At 54.2% G+C, this 20504-nt stretch overlaps 4 protein-coding genes across 4 annotated transcripts; 3 read left to right on the forward strand and 1 right to left on the reverse strand.

Annotated features, from left to right (window-relative positions):
- On the reverse strand, positions 1-3334 carry W97_04160 (uncharacterized protein; the record flags this gene model as incomplete). Its single annotated transcript, XM_007782053.1, has 3 exons — positions 1-1345; positions 1952-3030; positions 3101-3334. The coding sequence occupies 3 exons, from the start codon at positions 3332-3334 to the stop codon at positions 1-3; spliced, it is 2658 nt and encodes an 885-aa protein (XP_007780243.1).
- Positions 3335-3715: 381 nt separating this feature from the next.
- On the forward strand, positions 3716-6300 carry W97_04161 (uncharacterized protein; the record flags this gene model as incomplete). Its single annotated transcript, XM_007782054.1, has 4 exons — positions 3716-3774; positions 3826-4087; positions 4138-5970; positions 6034-6300. 4 exons carry the CDS (start codon positions 3716-3718, stop codon positions 6298-6300), a joined length of 2421 nt encoding a protein of 806 aa, XP_007780244.1.
- Positions 6301-7558: 1258 nt separating this feature from the next.
- Positions 7559-14636, forward strand: W97_04162 (uncharacterized protein; the record flags this gene model as incomplete). Its single annotated transcript, XM_007782055.1, has 8 exons — positions 7559-7635; positions 8533-10333; positions 10385-12087; positions 12134-12505; positions 12555-12810; positions 12855-13061; positions 13112-13399; positions 13452-14636. 8 exons carry the CDS (start codon positions 7559-7561, stop codon positions 14634-14636), a joined length of 5889 nt encoding a protein of 1962 aa, XP_007780245.1.
- Positions 14637-15318: 682 nt separating this feature from the next.
- W97_04163 (uncharacterized protein) lies at positions 15319-19809 on the forward strand (the record flags this gene model as incomplete). Its single annotated transcript, XM_007782056.1, has 3 exons — positions 15319-15696; positions 15752-18175; positions 18223-19809. The coding sequence occupies 3 exons, from the start codon at positions 15319-15321 to the stop codon at positions 19807-19809; spliced, it is 4389 nt and encodes a 1462-aa protein (XP_007780246.1).
- Positions 19810-20504: the final 695 nt, after the last annotated feature.

The following is a 20504-nucleotide window of genomic DNA, read 5'->3' on the forward strand; positions in this document are numbered from 1 at the left end:
TCACAGATGTCTAAACAGATCAATATGCCCACCGTACCCCAAGACCTCAACAACAATATTACCAATCGTACTGACAGTCCACAAGCAGATCAAAACGCACCCAATCCAGCGGTCCATCTTCCACTTCCTAAACGGCACCAACACCAGCAGCCCCACAAGCGTAACCAACAAAGTCGCACCAGATATCAACAACGTGCTACTAACATCGATGTGATACGGCTTGAACTTCATCGGTGTGCCCGGATGCCTATGCTCTCTTTTTTCCGCGCCCATGATAGACATGTAGGAGCCACTGATCCCGATGCCCAGCAGGATATTCAGCATCGGGCCGCCGAAACAGGCTGACAACGCCATGACCGGGTAGCCCAGTCGAGCGACGGTGATGTCGGCAACCAGGTCACCGAGTGAGTTTCCGACAGCGAATATGGTGAGGCCGAGAATTGCGTCTGACATGTTCAGAACGACGCCCAGAGTTTTCAGAACGCCCACGACTTCGTTCGCGATTGTGCTTATCCAAGAGATGCTGACCACGAAACCAAGGAAGCAGAGGAGGACACGCCAGCGCGGGGGTCTGGTGGGCGATGTAGTAGTGAGGATGAAAGCCAGGGTGACCAGGGAAGCGAGGAGCGAATAGAGCGTAGGTCTAATGAGGGCTCGAGGTGACTCGGGCTCGCTGTTGGCCCAGACGATCAGCACTATAAAGAACGGAGCGGTAAAGACCTGCACGATAACAAGCCAACGGTTCCAATCTTTGGGAGTGGCGGGCTTAACATCCGTGTTGGGAAGCATCTGAGGCGATTGTAGGATGTGAGGAGCGGAAGGCATGTTAGGCGCAGTGTTGTTGTGGAAAGCGTCTCGATGATGATGTTCCGCATGGGTGGCAACTGCAGCTGTGTTACCATGACCAGTAAGGTCATGAGACCGTGCGGAAGCCATGCTGCGGTCGCCGCTAGGATGCGGAGCCGGCTTTACTATGCCTGGACTTTCAGGCTCAAGGATGGTAACGGTACTCGCTCCTGTTCGCTTAGTTCCATTATCTGTTGCGCCTAGCGAGCTCGACAAACTGAGGTCCGGTATTCGCTCTTGATCTTCATCGCCATCATCTTTTTCGCCTTCAACGACGGGCAGTGTTATAGTAAGCAATAAGACGCTGGGTGCAGCCACGATGCCGAGGAACTTCTCCCAGATATTCTTATCTCTCCACGTGTACAAGGTAGGAAAGAGCGTTGAAATAAGCACCCCAGGAGGTGGTAAGATCTTGTAAGGCCACCAAGAGAGAGGCTTCGGTTCTGGTTCTTCGGTGTCCACGTAGTCTCGGAAGTTGTAGGAGGACTCTGGCGAAATGCTAGCAGGCGGCAAACGTAGGCTCGCTGCTCTCGATCTGCCAGGAGTTGGAAAGTCGAGAAATATTGGGAACGGAGAGCTGGGCGCAGAGCCGAAACCTTTGGCGGAGGCTGGTATTTCGAGTCTTGGCAGAGGGCGCACCTGAGGACTATTGGGTGCAGTATGATTCGGTGAAATGCCAGATTCAGGGGTGAGTGTCGACTGCTGCCGGTTTTGATACATGAAAGCATTTGGGTCAGGTAGTCCGAGCCTGTCAGCCGAGTGTGACCTTCCTATAGGGGGAGGACTAAGTGCCCCAGAGCCAGCTCCTGACGGCGGTGGAGAGACTGTGACGCTTGGCGAAGGCGGTGCTGCTAGAGATATGCTAGATCTCGCTGTTCGAACCCCATCAGAAAGTGGCGGTCTCAGGCTGCCGTTATCCCCTAGCAGTGGTCCCAGAAGATCGATCTGCGGAACAGCATCTGGTCGCAGATTGTCCGGTTCCATTCGAACTCGGTCGATATCATTCGTAGACACTGCTCGAAGGCGAGAGCCTCCAGCAGCTCGAACATCAGCGTTGGGTCGAGTAAGCGAAAGCGACGCGTCTCCTGCCTGCGGCAAATCGTACGGAGGGCGAGCAGCAGGATCCGAGACGCTGGACATGTGGTCCTGCTGCTGCGCTGAAGTGTAGTTGAGATCATCGGAGTAGCGGCGCAGATTCATCGGCATCGTCTGGATGTTTCGTGATTTCTGTAACGATGACAGAACCGCCCGGAACTCCAAGGCTCCTACTAGGCTGGGTCGAATCGGATTGACAGTGGTGCGCCGGTGTCCGAGTCTTGGCCGACTCAAGCGCATGTTACTGCTGAGCTCCCCCATCCATCTCTCGCGAGTGTCGTCTTCCTGGTCGAGGTCCATGTTCGGGAAAGTCTCGTCTCCGCCACGCTCCAGGGCAGAGAAGTCCGCGACCGAGACTCGCCGCGAGGAAGCGCGTGTGCCACCACCTGCAGCTCCGTCTTCATCATCATCCCGGTATTCTTCCTCGAACTCGACTTCTTCGTTCCCGGGAGCCACGTAGTTGCCCCTTGCCGCAGCTATCTTCTGCCTTCTCCTTCGTCGCCGTCCAAGCCACCAATGCCAAATGACCACGAAAACAACGTAGAATATGTAGAAGGCCACCATCGCTAGGCACTCCCACAGAAATAGCTTGCCATCATGCAGAAAGACGATGCTGAAGCTTGCCGCAACGATGAAAAACCCTACATCTCTTATGAAACTCTTCTTCGCGACCTGAAACGGGCGAACCAAGGCCATAGAGCCCGCAACCACTGCGGTGATGAAACCAGCTGCGCCGAAAAGCTCGCCAACAGCAAGACTACCGCTGTTGGTACTCATGGCCGCGAATGTGGAGAAGACGTCAGGGCTACCGTTCCCGAAGGCCAGGAATGTCACCCCGGCCATGCTTTCGCTCATTCCCAGTAGATTGGAGATGGTGCTGAGATTGACGCAGAAGAAGTCGCTGGCGGCTATACCGATGGTGCTGAACAGCAGGCCGAGCCACAACACCATTATCGCGAATGCGACGGGTTGCGCCTTGGGCGTGCGGCAGTAGTATAGGGTGAGGTAGGAGAAGATGCCGGCTTCCTCGTCCGGGCAGTTCGCGCGTACGAAGGCGCATTTGTCTTTCGCATGATGCACGAGGCGGCACTGGACATAGACGTAAGTTAGCTTCTACACTCGCGAGGGGCTTGCATCTGGGCGTGGAGGCGCAACGCACCTCTAGGTCTCTCTGCGTCGAATTGTCATCTCTTCGGTGCAAGGGAGTCTGTCGCGCTGCGCGGAACCGTGGACTGGCAGCGTCTGACAGAAAGCTGAAGGCTGTGAATGCGGCGACAACCAGCAAGGTCAGGTAGAATGCCCGGGCGGAGTACTTCTGTCGTCTTGTGTGACGTCCATGGAGAGGTGTGAGATCACGACGTCGGGAGGCCGCTGGAGGGCGTGGTAATGCCATGGTGCGCCGCCGGATACATGTGAGTAGGTAAGGATATGCCAACGGGGGGACTAGAGGGTATTTGTCTGAAGATAGGGCCCAGGTAGAAGCGATAAATGTCAATGCCTTGGAACACAGCCCGATGAGTAGGTGTGACGCCGCTCGCACAGCCACAGCCAGCAAAGTCAAGCACGTGTGATGCGAGGGCGGACCTTGGCGGGTTGCCTTCCGCTGCCGCCGCCGCCGCTGTGGCTTGACTTTGTTTACCGGAGTCAACACGGGATACGCACTTTGCGACGAAGCGCTGTTCACGATAACTTTGCGACGCGTCCCATCACGCGTAGCAGCAGCCTCACAGGTGTATCCATCGGCTAACCAAACGAAGCTCTATACCGCAACATCATGCCGCGCGCACGAGAGCGACAGTCCGCAGTCGCGACACCACACAAGAATCCTATAAAGTACTACCCAACGCTCCATCTATCCCTTAGCTAGCCTCTAATAGCTCTCAGAATCCCCCTCAATGACGACCGACAAGAAAAGGCGAACCGCCTGCACTCGCGCCAAGCGCTCCACGAAGCACAGATAAACCACATCCGGGCCGCGGCCACGCCCGTACGAAGACGACAGTCCATCATCGGCGGTACTGTTCAGACGCCAGAGAACAGAGAGAACGATGGCATGCCGGCAGTGGGAGGCAACGCGGTCACGCCCATGAAGCGGGTGCCGATTCTGGCGAACTTTGAGGAGTGGATGAAGATGGCTACGGATAATGTAGGTCGACTATGGAGACGGGGATGAGAAAGTGGGGCTAACAAGAGCAGAAAATCAACGCGGCGAATTCGTGGAACTTTGCGCTGATCGATTACTTTCATGATATGTCGCTTTTGAAGGAGGGGGATGGGGTCAACTTCCAGCGCGCTAGCTGCACACTAGACGGATGTGTCAAAATCTACACGAGCCGAGTGGACAGCGTGGCGACTGAGACCGGCAAGTTGCTCAGCGGATTGGCGGATGGTGGCAACAGGAAGCGCAAAGGCGGGGAGGAGGGCGAGGCTGATGGCGCGGATGGAGAGGAAGAGGAGGAGGGCGAGGAGGGTGCCAAGAAGAAGAAGAAAAGGGCTCAGCGGTCATCAGAAGCGACACTTGCGACATCGTTCGCGCAGCTGCAGTTAAAGAAGATGGAGTTGGAGTTCTCGGTCGACCCGCTGTTCAAGAAAGCGTCCGCAGACTTCGACGAAGGAGGCGCAAAGGGGCTGCTGCTGAATCACTTGGCTATTGACAGTAAAGGCAGGATTGTGTTCGACAGCAGCGACGACGCTCAAGATGCGGCCGCAGAAGATCGAACAGACAGCTCCGCGGTCGAAGCGACAGAGACTGATCAAACAGCGGCCGATGAGGGTGCTGAAAACGAGAACTGCGAAATCGATATCTCAACCCTCGCCGCCAAATTCTTCCCCGATCTGGCACGGTTAGACGAGCAAGATATCTGCCCTTCCCTGAAGAATTTTGACCTCGGAGATGCGAACGGCTCGCTTGACCTGCCTTTCCTCAAAGCACCAGAGGACTGGCGGCAAGAGCAGAAGAAAGACGATGAAGACGATGGGAACCGGTCTGGCATCTTTCTGGACGAGGACAACGCAATGGGTTTCGACGACGATGACGGTGACGGATTAGGCGGTTTTGGCTTGGTCGCTGATGCAGGCTTTGGCGAAGGCGGCGAAGCGTGGGCTAAGGAGGCTGCATTGGAACCTCAGAGACGCATCCCCGTCGTGGCTCTAGGCGGCGATGAAGACGAAGGACAAGATGGTGCAGGAGAGGTTGGAGCCTTCGAGACCGGCAACAACCAATACGGCGTCACTCTAACCCAGGGCAAAGCGGACGACCACGAAAACATCCTAGATTACTTCGACCAAGCACTACAAAAGAACTGGGCAGGACCCGAACACTGGCGGATACGAAGAATTAAAGACATTGCAAAGGCGTCCTCGGCCGGTCCGACGAAGCGAAAAGAAAAAGAACCCTTTGCAATCGATTTCGCAGCACCAATGTCACAGACTTTGGCAGACGCGCTGTACACACCAGCAGCATCAAACTCCACCATATCCCTACCAAAAGCGCAATGGAAATCGAGAACAAGAAACCTGCTACCCGATGACAAACACTTCAACTCCCGGCAACTGCTTCGGCTGTTCCTCAAGCCCAAGGCACGTATGGGCTCAAGAAAGTCAGGACAGGCCAATCAGACCGCAAGCAACCGCATCGATGAGGTGCCGGAGGGTGAAATGGACGAAGCTTTCTGGGCGAAGAAGGAGGACCCCGCTGCTTCTGTTGAGGAAGAAGCACCACAGGGCAACTACGACGCGGACTTCTTCCAAGACGACGGTCTGGGACCTCCTGGTGGCGGGATGAACGACGACGATGATGTGTTTGCGGATGCTAGGGAGCAGTTCTCGCCTGCCCTGGACGGTATGGAGGGCGTGCCGGCAGCAATGGACGGTATTTTAACCAGCAGTCAAGAGGGTGCTTTTGGGGCGCAGCTTGTCACACAGAGCCGAAGGCTACGGCCAGAGTACGTGCAGTATGCCAGAGTGGCAAAGAAGGTGGACGTGAGACGGCTGAAAGAGGAGCTCTGGCGCGGGACAGGGTTCGAAAACGTGAGTATCAACTGAACGAGTGCCATTTCTGATATCTGTAGCATACATGTTGACTCTATCCAGGCAATACCCGCTCCGGCACCCTCGAAAGCTCCATCAGTACCGGTCATGAAAACACAAGACGGTTCGCTGAGATTCACCGATCTCATGAATAGCTTGCAAGCGGTGTATCCAAAGCAAGCGATGGCGGACATATCCACGTCGTACTGCTTCATCTGCGTCTTGCATCTGGCAAACGAGAAGGGCTTGACAATAGAGAATCAGCCGGACTTCCAAGAGTTGATGATAAGACGAGATCTAACCGCTGAGATCACAGGCGAAGGTGATTGATATGTTGAGCGGTGTTGTTTTCAGATCCTTGAATGAAGCACTGCAGGCGTTTGGCGGCTGGCGTCAGGCTTTGACACTTTTGGATAGTGAGGCTGGGTCGGAATGCGGATGCTCACGCAGAGCTCTGATTGCAGTGTATCATCTGGTCTTTGCATACGTTAGTGTCATAGTCTGTAACCCACGCCGGTCTTTGTGAGTACCGAGCATGTACTGGAAGTGTGAATAATGCCTTCTAGACACTTTTCGTGAACTTACACCTGCTCTCCTCACATTGTCACCCAGCTCATGTAAGACCGAAGCGTCAAGCTTTCCCATCATGGCGAATACGCTGGGCAATGGCCTTTGAGGCGTACAGAGAAGGGGAGACGGCGTGTCGTGGAGAGTACGGGGAACGACATGGCGTGTTAATGAGCTGTAAGAAAGCCGCGCCTGCTCTCAACATCAGCCGATTTACTCTGTAAAGGTGTGAGCTAAGAAGGGAACACACTCGCTGCATTGGCTATTGCAGCTCAATGAAGAGCTATCAATTTCCTCGGCCGAACAGACACTGAGAGTTTCGATGAGTGAATGATAGGGTAAGCACAACCCCGAGGGTGGTGGAGCATACGAGGTCCGAAGTTTTTGAGAGGCACGATACCTCATTGTGAACGTTTGGCCGGGTCGTCCTCTGAGCTCTGGACACTTCTCGCACACGAAGCGCGCGAAGCCCTAGGCCACTGCGAACACCCTGCTCGGTTGACCATACACTCCGCGGACGAAGCATGCTGGCAGCAAAGGTTGCTTGACGGCTTCAGTGAAAAGCCGTCTTTCTACCCCGAAGAGTAAATTTGAATAAGAAAAGTACAAGTCCGGGAAGGGGACAGTACGATTGGGGTTCTGACGCCCGGTACACCCCACGATGTGTGAAGCGTAGATACTCCGAAGAGTTATTTGAATAACAAAGGTACAACCCCGAAGTGGCGGAGCGTACAAAGTTCAGGATTTGAAGTCCGAGACCTTACTCGAGTTGTTCGTGCGCGAGTTCCAGATCACTAGAACCGTGTGAAAGCCACACAGCTCAAACGACCTAGAACTCGCGCACAGTAAAATGAAGAGACAAGGAGCTCGCAAGAGCAGAAGATAGCGACGGGGGCAACAGAGCACACTCGCAAGCAGAATCCGCATGCAAGGAGATGATGCGTAGAAGGTTGATGAGGAAGAGAGAAGGAGAGGGCGAGGGGGATATTATGCAGCCGTTCTGTGGGTTGGTTTAAGCGAAATGAGTGACGACGTCATGGTGAAGCACACGTTCTCCGATAGAAACACTGAAATCGAAGTGAACGTGCATCACTCTCAGTGAGCGCTGTGCTCCAGTGGTGAGCAAATGGGTACATTAACAGTTGACGGCTGCCCATGCGGCCGACAGGACAAGGAACAAGAGACCACACACCTTTATAGCTACCGGTGCCTTTACGCAGCTTCAACGACAGGTACTGGCGCGTCTCCAGAGCCACATCACGACCAGCGAAGGTTCGCAGACTGCTTATTCAGGTAGCTCAGCATTCTCCATCGCCCGTTGGCCTTTTCAGGACCCTTACCCTCTCTCGCGCGTCCAATAATACCTACAGAGTAAGACGCTCTATGAGTAGGGAATGCGGCCAAGCCGAAGCTGCAGCTCGAGGAGAGAAAGGGTGAGTTGGGATGTGGTATTCTTTAGGTATTTGAACGGTAAGGAAGACGCAGAACCGGGCAGGGTGATTGCGGAACGGAAGGACATAGAAAGCAGAACGATCTGATATACGCATTGAGCCCTGACGAGGATATCGTGGTGCAGAACGGAATTTTTGTGACGTTTCACTTGACTATTTGGACTTTGCGAGCGGATGTGTTTCAGCCTGGTCGGCTCAGATGTCCGGCCTTGACTTGTACCTCAGTAATAAGTCCGAAGGCGGAGGAGAATGTTTTGTTTCGATGGTACCTACTCAGTCGCCGGCGCTTCTTACCTGCTGTGATTTTTTAACTGTACATAAGGTAGCAGAGAACACTGACCGTTGGCGAAGACTTGGGGCTCAAGACGTGCAGCCAGGGGCCCAAGCTCTGTTGCCCGCAACTTTCCGTCAGTGCAAGTGGACAACACCCGCAGCTAAGGACCCTGATGGTGACGCTCCAGGCATGATTTGATCCTGGACTGCAGTATGAGGACGTAAGACATCCTGAAGCACCTCATCATTGACCTGAGCTCACTCTCCATAGTCTCAGACGCGATGCGCTCGAGAAACTTGCCGCCCTCTCCGCCAAATCCCCTAAGACCGCAACGGGCCACTCGGACCTGACAAGACTCTGCAAGACATGCCCCCAGATACACACAGGAGCCAATGGCTACGGCCATGGCGGCTCGTTCAGTCGTCCTCCTGCCGCGAGCATTCCGATGAGCTTGCCAGAACTGGAGGTCCTTCTCGCGCTATGTAAAGCAGCCCCATCCGTACAGAATCTTGAAAATGCGCAACAATTGCAGCAACAAATCTCGCCATATCTTCCTGAGTCACACGTACAAGCCATCAAACCTTCATCCTCCGTCCGCGAACTCGATCCCTCCCCATGGGAGACCCTTACCTTCCAGCTCACGTCGGCCCTCCTGTGTATAGGTGTGAACCACACAAGCCTTCGGCGGAAGGCCGCTGCGACAGCGCAAGATTACATCGAGGCTTGGTCAAGTGTAGCAGCCACCTTGTCGGCAGAGCAATTCGACGGAGATGACACCGTGGATTTCCGGGAGGATGGAGCGCTTTCCAAGGTTGTCACCCTCGCGATGTCACTATTGGGCTTCACCGAAGCAGCCGCTCAATACGCGTGTTTCTGGACAGCTCGAGAAAGGCTTCAGGTCATCGAGTCGTTGCGGGAGGCTCTGTCAGAGAAGTTTGTGGTTGCGCTAGAAACAGCCTTGTCCGTAATCCGGAATGCACGAAGCTCGCAGCGTGGCTTGAGAGAATGGAAGAGATACACGAAGCACTATGCAGCGACCGGACGGCCTCTTGGTGTCATGTTACTGCGACAGGCCTTTACGCGATTGATCGCGTCTTCTGCATCACTGCTTGTCGCTCCCTCGATGCCCCATACCGAGCAATCCGTGCTGGACGTCCTCCGGACTATGAAACGGGTAGACCTCAGGTATACGGAGCCAGTAGATGAAGAGCTGCTGTTCGGTCTTGCCGACATTGCTGCAGACGAGTTAAGATTATTGGAAGAGGGCTCCGACTACCTTCAGATTGGATCAGCATGGCAGCAGCGCCTCGCATGCGCAGTCAAAGCTAATGCGTTGATTAGCTTTCTCTGCTGTTCCATCGTGGATGAAGAGGTCGCAGAGCCGGACACCTTGATAACATGGCTAGAAGCAACTGTCGCAGACCCGGTCCAGCTAGCCGACGAAAACTTGGCTTCGGTCGTGTTCAAGTGTATGAGCGTGCTAGCGAAGACGTCGTCATCAATCGCTGCTACCTTGAGCCGTTTCCTTCCGCGTGTCATTGTGCAAGGGGGCTTCGACGGTCGCACAGCTTCCGTAGCGGCGGACTGTTTAGGATCCATTCTGATGCTGCTCCCACAAGACGCAGTCATCGCAACACTCTACAGCTTGGGAAATGTTCTTAGTGCTGGCGCTGAAAAGGACAGAGCTGCCACAGCTTCACCGTTTGCTGATGGCACATCTACGTCGAGAGCACAACCGAACGGTGGCCTCTACAAGACCAAGACTGGAGGAAGTGCAATATCACTCGCACCTAGTGACGTTGAAGAGCCATCGCTTGTCTATGCAACTGTCATCCAAACCATAGTCAGTATTGCGACGAGCTGCAGTGATGAGAAAATTACGGCATTAGCTCTCTCAATGCTTATACAGAAGGTGGGCCGAGTCAGCGTCTCAGTAGACGCCGAGATCATCACAGAGTCAGCTCTCCTTGGAGCCGGAAGCGGGGAAAGCGAGTTTCGATCTTTACTGAAGCTCTACGATAAACTAGCTCATGATGCACTGATTCGAAACAACTTGCTGATCCTCGAAGCGGTAAGGAAGATATCTATGCAGCAGCGGATTCGGCAGCTGATGAATCCACAGGTGATGACAGCAAGGAACCATCTGTCCCGCTCCATCAAGAAGGACAAACCATCCTTTGGAATCTACGTTATTCACCTGCTCGAGACGATCATTAGCAAAGGAGATGCCCACGAGAAATACAACAGATATATTGCGGACTCTGACCTAGCTGCTCAGGAGATCGGTCAGCTGCTCTCACCGCTGGCTTTGGTGGTTTCGCTCAACATAGCTACCGCTGGCGAGAAGCCTGGGAATGATAGCATCATAATCCTGCAACGCGACGCTTGGTTCAACATCGTCGTTCACGGCTTCGATCTCACAACGCCGCTTGGTCAGAAGCACATCAACGAACTCCGCGTGCTGGCACAGTACAGCCAACCGCTGGTAGCAGAAGATCGTGCAGATCAGTTGGAAAGTGACATCGAGCTGAATGTTGTCTTGAGGAGAGGCAAGGGCGCGGAGCAAGCGGTCGACCAAAAGAAGCATCTTATCGAGCTGCTACCTTCTTGTGAACCGCACATCAGGTCTATAAGCTATCCTGAGGCGGTGTTCCTCAATGCTGCTAATCTCGTTGAGTCTTTGCGGGCGAGTTCTGGGGACTGCACCAAGTCCCTAATCTACTTTCTAGATCCGAAACTACGCAATGGACCGATGGGGAACGTCATGACCGCGATAGCCCTAGGAACAGTCAAGACGTACCTATCGCGGACACTTACGGGCAATATCCAAGCTTTCTCCGCTCCATATCTCGCTCGGCAGCTCTCAATCATTTTCAGCAGGTGCTGCCACCGTATCAGCCGGGTCCAGCAGGTTGCTTATTCATGCGCCGATCTCATTATCAACTCAGTGCCGTCGGCGTTGTGCCAGAAGACATCATTGTTTGCGCTCTTAGAGCTGTTGACCCTCATGTGGTCTAGCTGTCTTGAGGGCGAGACTGATGAGTACGAGTGGACGGCCTATCATGCGTCTGCTCGAGAAGACATAGCCGTGGAGCTGTCAGACGATTACAGCTTCAGGCGCTCGACACTATTGACTTTCCAGAAACACGCTAAAGAGTGGGTAGGAAAAGCACTGAACGTCGCGCCGTTGGACATCAAGGGCTTCCTACAGACTTATCTGTCAGAGATCGATGACGATAACGCGTACGGTCACGTAGCACTTGGGAGATCTTTCGCATTGGAAATGGGCTCTGCTATACCCTCTACAGACCAACGACTTGGAGCGATTGATCAGCACAGGGAGCTCCACATCAACACGGCGTCTGACTTCGTCTCTCAGTACACTACGCGTCAAGAATATCGCCTTGTTGATTGTATCCAAGACCAGCAAGAAGAATGGACGCGTCCCGCCAACGGTACAGACCTTCTCGTTCGCAAGACACTTGGTCTCATCCAGAGCATGGAAGATGCAAAGACTCTACTTCAAGATCTTGAAGCTCGTACCTTTAGCAACCGAGACGTGCCAATTGCCGAGCTACGCGACGCTCTGAGAAGAGCAGCGGCCCTGCTCTGTCGGGCACGGACGGATCAATCTGCGATTGTGCATCACCTTGTGGGCATACCCTTCGCAGTGTTCTCTAAGCAAGCTATCAAGTTGGGCATCTCCTTATGGACGAGCGTCATCAAGGAGAATCCTAGGATGCAGTCAAGAATCCTGGTCGAGATCGTCGAGCAATGGGAGGCAACGGTTCACAACAAGCGTGGCTTCTTCGATGATAGCCATCAGTACGTTTGACAACGTGTTGTCTTGACTTCGCTGACCGTATCTTAGCCATTTCGACCCGTTCTACGTGAAGCAGGAATTCGCGCCTACCGACAAAGCGGCAATTCAAAGACAGCATCAGCGAACCCACAACATGATTGCTCCTCATTTTCGCCTACTGCAATTCTTCTCAAGCCACTTCAACGCTACCAGGCTTGGGAGTCCTCACGTGGAGAAGATTTACAACCGACTTATGCACGTCACTCTGGAAGCCATGCCCTACACCTCCAACCACCCCTTGGCGCGAGAAGTGCATTTCCACATCGTCCTACTCGGGCTTCGAGTGCTCCGCTTCAGCACAGATCTTAGTGCGGCCATGCAATGGAGACTGAAGGATCGCATCCTCTCCGCAGCACTTGTATGGTTTTCGAGGCAGCCAAAGTAGGTATATTTGGACTCTTGCAACATGGTCGTTTGTTAACCCAAGCAGATGGTCATTTGGCGGAAACCGCCTTCAGGTCAAAGCGGAGACGCATATTCTAGCCGATGTCCAGGCTGCACTGCAAGATGTTGCCACAGTCGGCATCAAACCGAATGCTACCCTCAAGTCGTTGCAGACAAAGCAGGACCTGCTACTCATGCTCCTGGCAAATGAACAGTCGCGGCTCATGGTCTGGCTGTTCCCGCTTGATTACGAGAAGAAGCATTACTTCACTTCTGGCCAGCATTCGAAAGAACCAGCAGAGGTAAGCCCATCAATGCCGTTGTAGTTCGGCGCTGACGTTACTAGGGTGCTCTTACTCTCCTACTCAAAACGGCCTGGGCAGAAGACTCAGCATTAGCTGTCCAGCTAGCACACCGCTTTCCTTCTGCGAAGCTCACAAATGAAGTTCGTTGGTTGATTCTCAACTTCCCAGACAAGATCACACATGAACCGGATGCTCTAGAGATCCTGCTTGGCAATTCACTACCCAGTGATGTGTCGTTCCAACTCAAGGTCAGTTACAGCTCTAAGGTCGAGGCCACGGACCAAGTTGACGTGTGCAGTACCTATTATACTGGGCACCAGTCAACCCTATAACAGCTGTGACCTACTTCCTGCCTGCATACGGCAACCATCCGTTCATCATTCAGTATGCCATGCGAGCCTTGGAGAGCCATTCGGTCGATGTCACCTTCTTCTATGTTCCACAGATTGTGCAAACTCTGCGATACGACGTGCTGGGATATGTGGAGAGGTACATCATCGAGACAGCAAAGTTCTCACAGCTTTTCGCCCATCAGATCATCTGGAACATGAAGGCCAATGCATACAAGGACGAAGACTCTCAGATAGTGAATATACCCTGCGACATATTCATTCTTGATTGAGCTAATCTAGCCACAGCCCGATCCTGTAAAACCAACGCTCGACAAAGTCATGGATGCGTTGATCTCAAGCTTCGGAAAAGACGACAAAGCCTTCTATGAGCGCGAGTTCTCCTTCTTCAACGAAGTGACGAGTATTTCAGGCAAGCTACGACCATTCATCAAGAGGCCCAAGCCCGAGAAAAAACAGAAGATTGAAGAAGAGTTGCGCAAGATCAAAGTAGAAGTTGGAGTGTATCTACCGAGTAATCCAGATGGTGTGGTTATCGGCATTGACCGTAAATCCGGCAAGCCTCTTCAGAGCCACGCGAAAGCGCCGTATATGGCTACGTTCCGCATAAGAAAAGAGAAGGGAGAGGTCGAGGAGAGGGAGGAGAAGCTGAACCAGGCAGCCGATGGCCCAAGAGAAAACACTTATGAGGTTTGGCAGTCGGCCATCTTCAAAGTGGGCGACGATTGTCGTCAAGACGTCCTGGCACTGCAGATGATTGCTGCCTTCCGAGGCATATTCCACAACGTCGGTTTGGATGTTTACGTCAATCCCTACCGTGTCACAGCCACGGCACCGGGATGTGGCGTCATCGACGTCCTACCCAATTCCATCTCGCGCGACATGCTCGGCCGCGAAGCGGTGAACGGTCTCTACGAGTATTTTGTCTCCAAGTACGGCGGTGAAGACTCAATCCGCTTCCAGGAAGCACGAACCAACTTCGTAAAGTCCATGGCCGCATACAGTATCATTTCGTACCTGCTCCAGTTCAAGGACCGGCACAATGGTAATATCATGATAGATGACGCAGGGCATATCCTGCATATCGACTTTGGTTTCTGCTTCGACATCGCGCCCGGCGGCATCAAGTTCGAACGTGCCCCTTTCAAGCTTACTTCCGAGATGGTCGCGGTGATGGGCGGCTCCACTACTTCTCAACCGTACCGCTGGTTCGAGGAACTCTGCATCAAGGCGTTTCTTGCGTCGCGTCAGCACTGCGAGCATCTCGTTCACATGGTCGTTGTTATGCTTGATAGCGGTTTGCCGTGTTTCAAGCCGGAGACGGTACAGCACTTTCGAGAGAGGTTTGTGCTCGAGAGGAACGAGAGGGATGCAGCGGATTTCGTGAAGGATCTCATCAAGAAGAGCTACAGCAGCCATTCAACGAAGACGTACGATCAGTTCCAGCTACTGACGAACGGTATTCCTTATTAAGCGGGAGCCGTCTTAGTGCAGTCCGCAATTGCTGTTTAGCAGCTGGAGAGTCCTCGAGGATGGTGAGGGGCGGAGAGTTGCACATTCTAAGATACCCTGTATAGTGCTAGCGGTGCATACTTTACTTAGCCGTCTAGCAAACGAAAGCTATGCGTGTCTTTAGCATCGCATGTCGGCGTTCATGAACTCCGCCAGCTGACAAACGGGTCGGATTTTACTCACCGCTTAATGCAGACGCGTCTATATCGCTGTAGCCTTGAGGGTCTACCTAGCTGTCTTCCCCGCCTAATTGCACCCCTGAAGAAGTGATGGAAGTGAGTTCTGCAGGCAGGTTACTAAGCCTTCCTGACCAATGTCACACACACCAAGCTTTCGCGCTACAGTTTGACCCACGCCTGGATTGGACCGACGCCCAGTCAAACACGCCCGAAATTGTTGATATGTCAGCAAACTCCGTCGGACATCGGGCAAGACAGCAAGCCGACCCCAGATTTTCGGTCCTGTCAACCAATAGCGGCCTTGGTTTTCTAACGGGCCTGCCTGAACCCGGCCATCGAGGTGCCGCGCGGGAGGCGTCGATGGTCGGTCACTTACCTCACCACTCAGCCGATATATCCACCCGAGGCGCGCCTGTCAGTATGCTCCTCCATCTTCATTCTCGACAAAGGACGACTCTGGGAAAATGGCGCCCGTTCCGGGCGAAGAGAAGGAATGGCGGGCAAACGACCAAGTCGCTGCCGCCACCAGCACAAACCATGCCGAGCCCGTGGCAACGGAGCCCTTGAAGCAGGTCAGCAGGGAAAGCGAGTTGAATCCAGAGACGCAGATGGATCCGGAGAAGGGGAGGAGGTTCGACAGGACTGCGAGCAGCGGCACCAGCAGTGAGGAAGATGTGGTGGAGAGGAAAGACGCGACAAACACAACGCCATGGTACAAGAGGTTAAACCCTCTGAGGCGGAACACAAAGCCGCCAATACCCCAGGAACGTGGAGTCTCGCCCGAGTATGGTGCCAGCTTCCTCAGCTTACTCACGTTCCAGTGGATGTCTCCCCTCATGACCGTAAGAGCCGCGCATCCCTTTGGATTCAGAATATTGTGCTGACACAGGCCTGTAGACTGGCTATCAAAGGACCCTCGAATACAACGACCTATGGCTAGTCAATCCAGACCGAAGCGCAGATGCAATGTCCAGCAAACTTAAAGTCGCCTTCAAGAGGCGTGTAGAACAAGGCAACAAGCGTCCGCTTGTGGGAGCCATGTACGAAACATTCAAGTTCGAATTCATACTTGGCGGCGTCTGTCAACTCATTGCGGGCCTTGTACAGGTTCTGGCACCCTTCGTGCTCCGGTTTCTTATCCAGTTCGCGGCCGACGCATACAGGGCGCAGATGAGGGGAGGTCCAGCACCGTCGATTGGTCGCGGGCTGGGTCTGGTTTTCGGCATTACCGCTATGCAGGTAGTGCAGAGCTTGTGTACGAATCACTTCATGTACCGAGGCATGATGGTTGGAGGCGAGGCGCGAGCCGTCATGATCTCAGTAATATTCGACAAGGCCATGGTTCTTTCTGGGCGGGCGAAAGCCGGAGGGAAGTCACTGGAGGCCCCATCGTCACCGCCGCCTGGCGTTCAGCCTGGAAGCGAGGCGGAGAAGAAATGGTACCAGAAGATACTGAAGCGCAAGGCAAAGGATGGCAAGAAGGGCAAGAAAGACTCGGCCAAGGGTGTCGATGGCGACGGCCAGGGATGGGGCAATGGACGGATCGTCAATTTGATGTCCACAGACACCTATCGTATTGATCAGGCCTCCGGCATGTTCCATTTGATTTGGACTTCCCCGATCGCTATCCTTGTCACCTTGGCTCTTCTCCTCGTCAATTTGGGGGAAAGTGCTCTTGCTGGTTTTGGTCTTCTGGTCATCATGATGCCTCTCTTGGGTCGAGCAATCAGAAGTTTGTTCAAGCGCCGAGCTGCCATTAACAAGATCACGGATCAGAGAGTTAGCTTGACTCAGGAGATCCTGCAAGCAGTCCGCTTCGTTAAATACTTCGGCTGGGAGACTAGTTTTCTAGGGAGGATCGCCGCAATACGCAATCGGGAAATCCGGTCCATTCAATGGGTACTGGCCATTCGAAACGCAATCAACGCTGTCGGAATGTCGATGCCGGTTTTTGCATCTATGCTAGCTTTCATTACGTTCTCTTTGACCAACAACGTCCTTAATCCGGCACCGGTCTTCTCCTCCCTAGCGCTTTTTAACTCGCTTCGATTACCACTCAATCTCCTGCCTCTTGTCATTGGACAGGTCATTGATGCCTACGCGTCTGTTCAACGTATTCAGGAGTTCTTACTCGCCGAGGAAGCCCAAGATGACGCAAAATGGGATTATGCCAACAAGAACGCGGTTGTGATCAAGCATGCCGACTTTACTTGGGAGCGATCACCAACTCAAGATCCGGACCAGGTACCCGGTAAGGGGCCGCGCAGCAGGAAGCAAATCAAGAAGGATGAGAAAGCAGAGAAGGAGGCAAAGAAAGAAGCCGCGCGAAAGAGTAGAGACGGGCTGCCCGGTGAAAATGACAGCTCGGATTCGCTGGCTGAGTTAGAACCATTCAAAATTCGAGAGGTTGATATCACTATTGGCAGGGACGAGCTGGTCGCTGTTATCGGTGGCGTGGGATCTGGGAAGAGTTCTCTGCTAGCCGCCCTTGCCGGTGACATGCGCCGCACATCCGGAGAAGTTATACTCGGAGCATCGCGTGCTTTATGCGCGCAGTATGCATGGATTCAGAACACCACCGTCAAGGAGAACATCACCTTCGGAAAAGAGTACAACAAGGAATGGTATACACAGGTCGTAGACGCGTGTGCTCTGCGGCCCGACCTTGAGATGCTGCCAAACGGAGACTTGACCGAGATCGGAGAGCGTGGTATTACGGTTTCTGGAGGCCAGAAGCAGCGGCTCAATATCGCACGTGCCATCTACTTCAACGCCGATATCATCATTATGGACGATCCTCTATCCGCTGTGGATGCGCATGTTGGCCGTCATATCATGGATCACGCCATCTGCGGACTCCTCAAGAACAAATGTCGCATCCTCGCTACCCATCAGCTACATGTCCTCAACCGCTGCGATAGAATCATTATGATGGAGGACGGTCGCATCACCGCCGTTGACACCTTTGACAATCTAATGGCCAACAATCAGGAGTTCGTCAGGTTAATGGCTACGACCGCCGTTGAGGAAGAAGAGGAAGTAGAAAAGGAAGTGAACGAGGATGAAGTGGAGGAGGAAGTCAAGCTCCAGAAGCTCCAAAGCATCAAAAAGCCTGCCGCCGCTCTCATGACAACGGAAGAGCGGGCCGTGAAAAGCGTCTCATGGGGCGTGTACCTGGCTTACATTAAGGCATCGGGTTCGCTCTTGTTCGGCCCAGTAGTGCTCCTCTTCTTGATCCTCTCACAAGTAGCAAATATCGCAACAAGCTTGTGGCTATCATGGTGGACATCGGACAAGTTTGGGTACTCCGACGGTCAATACGTAAGTCGTCTGAACTGACCTCCGAAGCTATCACTGACACATTACAGATCGGCGTGTACGCTGCCCTCGGATTCGTTCAAGCGCTTCTGATGTTCATCTTCTCCATCATGCTTACCGTCTTTGGCACTCACGCGAGTAAGGTCATGCTCCACCGAGCTATAGTCCGTGTTCTCCGCGCTCCAATGTCCTTTTTCGACACAACGCCATTGGGCCGGATCACCAACCGCTTCTCCAAAGATGTCGATACCATGGACAACACACTCACCGACTCGATGCGAATGTTTCTTCTAACCATGGGAATGATCCTGTCCGTCTTCGGCCTGATCATCGCCTATTACCCTTACTACGCAATCGCCCTAGGCCCGCTTTTCATCATGTTCCTCTTTTCCGCAAACTACTACCGCGCTTCTGCACGAGAGATCAAGCGTCACGAATCTGTCCTCCGGAGCCACGTCTTCTCCCGCTTCAGCGAAGCCGTCTCCGGCACCGCCACGGTCCGCGCCTACGGCCTCCAAGACCGCTTCTCGCGCTCCGTCAAGGACGCCATTGACGACATGGACAGCGCGTACTACCTCACCTTTGCGAACCAGCGGTGGCTCAGCGTCCGGCTCGACGCTATTGGCACGCTTCTCGTCTTCGTAACCGGCGTGCTGGTGGTGACATCCCGCTTCTCCGTCAACCCCAGCATTGCTGGCCTCGTGCTCTCGTACATCCTCTCCGTCGTGCAGATGATCCAGTTCACGGTCCGCCAGCTCGCTGAGGTCGAGAACAACATGAACGCCACCGAGCGCATCCACTATTACGGCACCGAGATCGAGGAAGAGCCGCCGCTTAAGGTCGCTGATGTGCGGCCCTCGTGGCCTGAGCGCGGCGAGATCGAATTCGATAACGTTCAGATGCGGTACCGCCCCGGCCTGCCGCTGGTGCTGCAGGGGCTCAGTTTACACGTCAAAGCCGGCGAGCGCGTCGGTGTTGTCGGACGCACGGGCGCGGGCAAGTCGTCTATCATGAGCACGCTTTTCCGTCTCGTTGAGCTCTCGGGTGGGAGCATCACGATTGATGGCGTCGACATTGGCCGCGTGGGTCTCTACGACTTGAGATCCAGATTAGCGATCATACCCCAGGACCCGACGCTCTTCCGCGGCACGATCAGGAGCAACCTTGACCCCTTCAACGAGCACACAGACCTCGAGCTGTGGGCAGCACTCCGACAGGCGGATCTCGTCGCCCAGGACGCGAGCATGGAGGACAGGACGCAGCGGATCCACCTCGACAGCGTCGTCGAAGAGGAGGGCCTGAACTTCTCGCTCGGTCAGCGCCAGCTCATGGCGCTTGCGAGAGCGCTGGTTCGCGGGAGCCAGATCATCGTCTGCGACGAGGCGACGAGCTCCGTGGACATGGAGACGGACCAGAAGATCCAGAAGACGATTGTTGAGGGGTTCAGGGGCAAGACGCTGCTGTGCATTGCCCACAGGCTCAAAACCATTATCGGGTATGACCGTATTTTGGTCATGGATGCAGGGAAGGTGGCGGAGTTGGATACGCCGCTCGCGCTGTACGAGAAGGGAGGTATCTTTAGGGGGATGTGTGAGAGGAGCGGTATCAGAAGGGAGGACTTTTTTGGGTCTGAGTAATGTTTGGGTCTTGCATGAATGCATAGGTACTGTATATAGCTGCTGGGATCAGGCGGCAATCTTGCATGGCATGGAAGGGGAGCATTGGTAGGTGTTTGGGTGAGGGACCGTTCGGCATCGTTGGCATGGGACGGTTTTAGCATCCTGGGAACAAATTGAACAGTTCGTCAACTGGCCTACTTCTGCATCCACCGGTGCGTGGAACACAGTGCCTTCGAGCGCGGACTACTACACGCGCTGCTCGACAGCTCTAACTCTACAGTAGGTATCTTCGTGGCCGCTGACGTACAACCGTACATGCACTCGGCAGAGATCTCGCAACTCTAAGCCGCAATCTGTTCCCCACAGACGCCCACACGTAACCCCACCGGTAATCCCGCCGCTCTTGCTGCCAATGCGAGCAAGATGGCACGGAGAAGCGTCCGCCTGGCGCACCCTTGTGTCGTCAGTTTTCCCCGCATCACGCGGAGCAGGCGAACGAGATGGGGCTGGTGGCAGAGGGCTGGAGCATCGTGGGCTTCTAGCGCGGAAGACTGCCGGCCCGCGAGCAACGGCGTGCAGCAACGCGGCTTATCTGGAGCCATTGCTGCCCTTCGACCGATGTTTCTTATTGACCTCTCTCTCTCTCCCCACTCCAGCTCGGTGGCTGTTTGAACAGCTCACACGGCGCTCGGTTCACGCAGGCAAAAGCACAG

The sequence above is a fragment of the Coniosporium apollinis genome (genome assembly GCF_000281105.1).
Source record: "Coniosporium apollinis CBS 100218 chromosome Unknown supercont1.18, whole genome shotgun sequence".
NCBI lineage: Eukaryota > Fungi > Ascomycota > Dothideomycetes > Coniosporium > Coniosporium apollinis.